Below are 7210 nucleotides of genomic sequence, written 5' to 3'. Positions count from 1 at the left end.
AGATGACTTCATGGCTTCTTGGTTGGGTTTGAGCTTTTAAATTAAGGGATGGTTTCCTGGTCTCTTCAGAGCAGACGACATTGCCTTCAAATCAAGTTCAATGTGTTGTCAAAGGCTTTCATGGCCGGAATCACAGGGTTGTTGTGTGTTTTCTGGGCTGTATGGCCATGTTCCATGTTCCTGACGTTTCGCCCACATCTATGGCTGGCATCCCCAGAGGTTGTGAGGGATATACCTCACTGTTGCAGCTCAGCCTGAGCTGGAATCAGAATCAGACTTTGGTCCCATACAAGACTGTGATTATAGGCCTGCACTTCAGCTGCGGGCACCTGAATTGGTTTCTACCGAGGACTCTGAAACCAGGAATTAACATTCCGATGAACAGTCAAGGCCAGTTCAGCCAGATGTTAGCTCAGAGGAGAGGATGGATAGTTGTGACAGAAGGGAGATGTTTACACAAGGGCGAAGTGAAAAGGAGGTTCGGAGGCGAAGCCAGCGTCTGGTTCACAGACGTGTTAATGAGCAACTTAACACGTCTGTCTGTTAATGGCCTGGGGCTGTGGTGCAGACGGGAGAGCAAACCAGCTGCAATTAACTGCAATGAATCACTCTGACCAGGAGGTCATGAGTTCGAGGCCCGCTCGGAGCTATGTTGTTTGTCTTTGTCCTATGTTAAAAGGCATTGAATGTTTGCCTATATGTGTAATGTGATCCGCCCTGAGTCCCCTTCGGGGTGAGAAAGAAGGGCGGAATATAAATGCTGTAAATAAATAATAAATAAATAAACTTTCTCATGAGACAAACAACACTCCTTAGTTTCCATAGCCTTGGAATCTCCTTAAATATTCTTTCCTTCCTTTGCACCGCAGAGGTGTCAGCTTTGCAATTCAAGTGAGAAAGATCTCTCTTCGTGCTCTTGCCTTTGTGTATTTCAAGCCAAGATCCTGCCTTGTGGATTTCAAGTATCTCCTGCCTTGTCAACCTTGCTTCCAGTTGGACCTTCCTGATTCCTTGCCTTGTGGATTATAGTTTCTTGGGGCCCTTAAGGCTGGTTCTTGCTCCTTGTGGCTTTCTGCTCTCTCCTGCTTGGAAGGAGAACTCTGTTTGGACTACCTTTGATAACTTCTTGTGAGACTAAGCACAGTTCCAATTTGGATTACATCCACAATAGACTTTCTTGGACTTCTGTTTATTTATTTACAGTATTTTTATTCCGCCCTTCTTTCTCACCCCGAAGGGGACTCAGGGCGGATCACATTATGTACATACAGGGCAAACATTCCATGCCCAGATACACATAGAACCGAGACAGAGACAGACGCAGAGGCAATTTAACCTTCTCCTGAGGGGATGTTCGATTCTGGCCACAGGGGGGAGCAGCTGCTTCATCATCCACTGTGACGGCACTTCCTTATTCCAACGTCATAAATTAGTTAAATTTGCCTCCCCACTTCATAAGTGGTACCTTATTTCCTACTTGATAGATGCAACTATCTTTCGGGTTGCTAGGTCAGCAACGAGCAGGGGCTATTTTTTATTTTTTAATTGACGGGTGCTCACCCCGCCACAGGCTGGCCTCGAACTCATGACCTCATGGTCAGAGGGATTTATTGCAGCAGGCTGCTCACCAGCCTGCGCCACAGCCTGGACAGTTAAGTATATTGCTGGGTGATTCGTCCACTCTATTGATTTTGAACTATACTTTCATCCACTTTATTGACTTTGAACTTTATTGACTTGTGCTTACTTATATTCTACATTAAACAGCTTGATTGCTTATATTCTGGGCTCCTGTGTGGTTTTCAAGGTGCCGTGCAGCCTTGGGGTGCAGCACTCACAACCTCTGAGGATGCCTGCCATAGATGTAGGCGAAACGTCAGGAGAGAATGCTGCTTCTGGAACATGGCCAGACAGCCCAGAAAACACACAACAACCCAATCAAGTTCAAGTTTAGCTCTCAAGTTGCTTATGTTTCTGGAATAGTTTTGTCTTGGTAAAGTTCCTGTTTCCATGCTTATGGATTAATTAATGCCTATGTTCCTGGCTTCATGGATTTCATGTTCCTTGCCCTTCATGGATTATTTGTATATTGCACTATTGATCTTTGTATTTTGGACCACTGCTATTTCATACTGCTTTTTGGGAATTGCCATTTCCCCTTTTGTGTATGCTTTTTGTAAATAAACTGTAGTTAACTACTTCTGGACTCTGATACTGGGTGGAAAGGTATTCCACAGCTAGATTGCAACAATACCATATACTGTATATACTCGAGTATAAGCCTAGTTTTTCAACCCTTTTTTAGGGCTGAAAAAGCTCCCCTCGGCTTATACTCGAGTGAGGGTCCTGGCCAGCTTCTATTCAGGTCGGCTTATACTTGAGTATATAGGTGTTGTATCCCAGCCACAGGCTGGCCATGGTCACATTCAAGATGATGACACTGAAGGGGATTTTGGTTTCCAAGATGGAACAGAAGAGGATTCTGGTTTAGGGATTTTGCATCAGTCTGAGCCTCCTGTTAAAGACATGCAGTTTCACTTTCAGCAAGATGACCTGTTGGCTCCAGAAGAGTCAGATACCGATCAAGCTGACATTCTTCCTTTGGGAGTTTTTGAGGAGGATTTGGCAGCTATGAGAAATAATGAGGAGGTAACTGGAGAACTAACAAATAATGACAGAGCCGGGGCAACTGAAGACCAGGTGCGAGATAACAGTGACCCTGAGCTGTCCAGGCAAGACCGTTTGTCTTGGCGGGGCTCTGAGCTCCGCAGAAGCGCTCGTTTGGCGCGCAAAAGTCAGCTCTCGAAAGATTCGAGCTGTGGCAAAAGAAACGCCTTTTTAGGTTGCTTTTAAAAGCAGCTTGTTCGGACCATGCCCTTTGTCAGAGCAATTTCATCGCTTCATCCTTGTGCTGTGTTTTCTAAGGACTACACTTTGCCCCTGGGATTTCCTGCATCCTTGGACCCTGTTTCTTGCTTTTGAAACCTGTATTTTGGATCCTGTGGATTAAGACTTTGTGCTCTGAACTTCATGGTTTTTGGATTATATGGGATTGGGACCCATAATGGCAACCAGACTGGTTCCAAACCCAATTAAATTTTATTTTTCCTTCCGTCGCTTCCTTCTAGGTCACACCATCGTAGGTTACGCCCTGTATTTCTTCACGTATAGCACCTGGAAAGGACGGAACATCTATATGGAAGACCTCTATGTGATGCCAGAATTTCGGGGTATGTATGTGATGTGTATATATATTTATACACACACACACACACACATTTGGGTGAATATAATAATATTAAAATTAGAGAGAAAAACTGAAATGCATCACCATGAAGGCAATGAACTGAGAATGCAGCATTGAAAGAAATGTTGGTACGTTGTTGTGTGTTGTCGAAAGCATTCATGGCCGTAATCGCTGAGTTGCTGTAAGTTTTCCGGGCCATGTTCCAGAATCATTCTCTCCTGACGTTAAGCCCACATTTGTGATAGGCATCTTCAGAGGTTGTGAGGCCTGTTGGAAACTAGGCAAGTGGGGTTCATAGATCAGGACAGTAAATAAAGAACAACGGGAATTCCAGACAAGAAACAATCAGGGCCGGCTAACACCTCCCAACCAAGGATTCCCCCGGACAGGAAGCAGCCAGGCTTTGAAGCTGCAAGGCCATTCAATGCTAATCAAGGTGGCCAATGGCAACATTCACACTTGCCTCCAACAGATAAGAGTTCTTTCTCCTACCCTGGACATCATTTCACAAATATATATATATAAACCCCACTTGCCTAGTTTTCAACAGACCTCACAACCTCTGAGGATGCCTGCCATAGATGTGGGTGAAACGTCAGGAGAGAATACTTCTGGAACATGGCTATATATACCTCACAACCTCTGAGGATGCCTGCCATAGATGTGGGCGAAACGTCAGGAGAGAATGCTTCTGGAACATGGCCACACAGCCGGAAAACTCACAGCAACCCTATGCTGTTGTTACATTCATTGATTCCTTGCATTTTCTCTCTATAAGGAGACTCAAAGCGGCTCACATTATTAAAAGAATGATCAATACAATTTTAAATCTCCAAATATGCAAACATTAAAATGGAATTAAATATTTTGTTTGCCCATCCAGCCCAAGCCAAGGAATGCAAGCCTCCCTATGCAATTGAATGGTTACATTAGAATTAAATAGAGTCAATTGCAACTTAATAAAGGCTTCTTGGCAAATATTCCAAAATCTGAAATATTTTTTGTCTTTTCCTCCTTTTGCAGGACAAGGGATTGGGAAGAAGCTGATGCGCACGATTGCTCAGGTGACTCCACGCTCCCCGCGCGTTTGGCACTTGCAAAACTACAGATCCCAGGACTCCATAGCATTGAGCCAAGGAAGATGGACCGGGCTGTGGCACAGCTGGCTAGTAACCAGCTGCAATAAATCACTACTGACCGAGAGGTCATGAGTTCGAAGCCTGGGTCGGGTTAAGCCCCCGACCATTAAATAGCCCGGCTTGCTGTTGACCTATGCAGCCCCGAAAGACAGTTACATCTGTCAAGTAGGGAAAGTTAGGTATGCTTTATGCAGGAGGCTAATTTAACTAATTTACAACATCATAAAACTGCCAGCAAAACACAAGGAAAGGAATGAGGAAGTACAGCCACTAGTGGACAGTGAAGCAACAGCTCCCCCTGTGGCCGGAATCGTGAAGCTGGAAAAAAATGTTAAATGCCTCTGTGTCTGTCTATATATGTTGTTTGTTGGCAATGAATGTTTGCCATATATGTGTTCATTGTAATCTGCCCTGAGTCCCCTTCGGGGTGAGAAAGAAGGGCGGAATATAAATACTGTAAATAAATAATAAATAAGATGGAAGTGGTGCTAAACTGCACTAATTCTACAGTGTAGACTCATGCTGGAATACAGACTAAACTAAGGATTAAAATTACGAGATTTAGCAATGCCACCTAAACATTAGGAAGACCTTTTTGAAATGTAGGAGTTGTTCAGTGGTGCAATATGGACTTTTTTAGAAGACAGAGAACTTTTATTCTTTGGGAAAGTCTTTAAAGAAAGTTTGGGTTGATATCTTTCGGAAGCGTTTTAATTGCATCTTTTTGCAGAAAAGGGTCAGACTAGATGACCTTTGGGGGACCCTTAGTGGATTATGGACTTCCTTGGGAGAGAGCAAACTCCCCAAACACAGGCTGGAAGGACATCTTCCAGGGTTGCTTTTCTTGTGCCTTCGCGCATGGTTGATATCTTTCGTAAGCGTTTCAGTTGCGTCTTTTTACAGAAAAGGGTCAGACTAGATGACCTTTGGGGGACCCTTAGTGGATTATGGACTTCTTTAGGAGAGAGTGAACTCCTCAAACGCAGGCTGAATGGACATCTTCCAGGGTTGCTTTTCTTGTGCCTTCGTGCATGGTTGATCTCTTTCAGAAGTGTTTTAGTTGCGTCTTTTTTCAAAAAAGGGGTCAGACTAGATGACCTTTGGGGGACCCTTAGTGGATTATGGACTTCCTTGGGAGAGAGTGAACTCCTCAAACGCAGGCTGGATGGACATCTTCCGGGGTTGCTTCTCTTGTGCTTTCGTGCATGGTTGATCTCTTTCAGAAGTGTTTTAGTTGCGTCTTTTTTCAAAAAAAGGGTCAGACTAGGTGACCTTTGGGTGACCCTTAGTGGATTATGGACTTCCTTGGGAGAGAGTGAACTCCTCAAACGCAGGCTGGATGGACATCTTCCGGGGTTGCTTCTCTTGTGCTTTCGTGCATGGTTGATACCTTTCGGAAGCGTTTCAGTTTGCGTCTTTTTGCATAAAAGGGTCAGACTAGATGACCTTTGGGTGACCCTTAGTGGATTAAGGACTTCCTTGGGAGAGAGCGAACTCCTCAACTGGATGGACATCTTCCAGGGCTGCTTTTCTTGTGCTTTTGTGCATGGTTGATCTCTTTCAGAAGCGTTTTAGTTTGCGTCTTTTTGCAGAAAAGGGTCAGACTAGGTGACCTTTGGGGTTCCCTTTTGAGCTTCTGGTTCTGGATTCCTGCAACCCACTCACCCCATTTCCGGGGTTTCTCTCTGTTTCCAGATTGGCTTGGAGAAGGGCTGCACCCAGATGAAATTCAGCGTCCTGGACTGGAACCGGCCGGCCATCGACTTCTACCTGGGCGAAGGGGCCGTGGACTTGACCGCGGCCGAAGGGTGGCACGTCTTCCGCTTCGAGGCCGACACCATGCGCCAACTGGCAAATAAATAAACCATTTTGGCTCCAACAACTGACTGCATCTTCTTCTAGGATCCTCTAAAGCCCATCAGGATGCCCAGCACACAGTTTTGTAATTTTAATAGGAAGCCAACAATTGACTTCTTCTTCTTCTTCTTCTTCTTCTTATTATTATTATTATTATACCTGCTTTGAACTGGGTTATCTCAGTCTACACTGCCATATAATCCAGTTCAAAGCAGAGAATCTGGGATTTCATGGGCAACTTTGTTACCCATACCATTGAATAGCCTTGCAGCTCCAAAGCCTGGCTGCTTCATACCTAGGAGATTCCATTGTTACCCATATCATTGAATAGCCTTGCAGCTGCAAAGCCTGGCTGCTTCATAACTAGGAGATTCCATTGTTACCCATACCATTGAATAGCCTTGCAGCTTCAAAGCCCGGCTGCTTCATATCTAGGGGAATCCATTGTTGGCCAACTTGAATATCATTGAATAGCCTTGCAGCTTCAAAGACTGGCTGCTTCATACCTAGGAGACTCCATTGTTACCCATACCATTGAATAGCCTTGCAGCTTCAAAGCCTAGCTGCTCCATACCTAGGGGACTCCATTGTCGGTCAACTTGAATGCCATTGAATAGCCTTGCAGCTTCAAAGCCCGGCTGCTTCATATCTAGGGGAATCCATTGTTGGCCAACTTGAATATCATTGAATAGCCTTGCAGCTTCAAAGACTGGCTGTTTCATACCTAGGAGACTCCATTGTTACCCATACCATTGAATAGCCTTGCAGCTTCAAAGCCTGGCTGCTTCATACCTAGGGGAATCCTTTCTAGGCCACCTTGAATGCCACAAAGAAAACCCCACTTGGAACGCGTGGCCGTGGAATAATGTGTATCTGTGGAATAATGTCTAGGGTGGGAGAAAGAATCCTTGTCTGTTTAAAGCAAGTGTGAATGTTGCAATTTGCAAGCTTCAACAGCATGGAGCAC

General features: G+C 44.8%; 1 protein-coding gene across 1 annotated transcript in view; it reads left to right on the top strand.

Annotated features, from left to right (window-relative positions):
- LOC103282676 (thialysine N-epsilon-acetyltransferase) overlaps positions 1-6268 on the top strand; it is a 10151-nt gene extending 3883 nt beyond the window's left edge. Inside the window, exons 4-6 of the mRNA XM_062966960.1 lie at positions 3129-3230; positions 4271-4311; positions 6082-6268. Of these exons, the coding sequence (XP_062823030.1) occupies positions 3129-3230; positions 4271-4311; positions 6082-6249 (311 nt within the window). The 3' untranslated portion in view covers positions 6250-6268. The remainder of the gene's footprint in view (positions 1-3128; positions 3231-4270; positions 4312-6081) is intronic.
- The last annotated feature ends 942 nt before the right edge of the window (positions 6269-7210 follow it).

Source organism: Anolis carolinensis, unplaced genomic scaffold (assembly GCF_035594765.1).
Source record: "Anolis carolinensis isolate JA03-04 unplaced genomic scaffold, rAnoCar3.1.pri scaffold_54, whole genome shotgun sequence".
NCBI classification, from domain to species: domain Eukaryota; kingdom Metazoa; phylum Chordata; class Lepidosauria; order Squamata; family Dactyloidae; genus Anolis; species Anolis carolinensis.
Note: the sequence above shows the minus strand (reverse complement) of the source record. Positions and strands in the feature narration are given on the sequence as shown.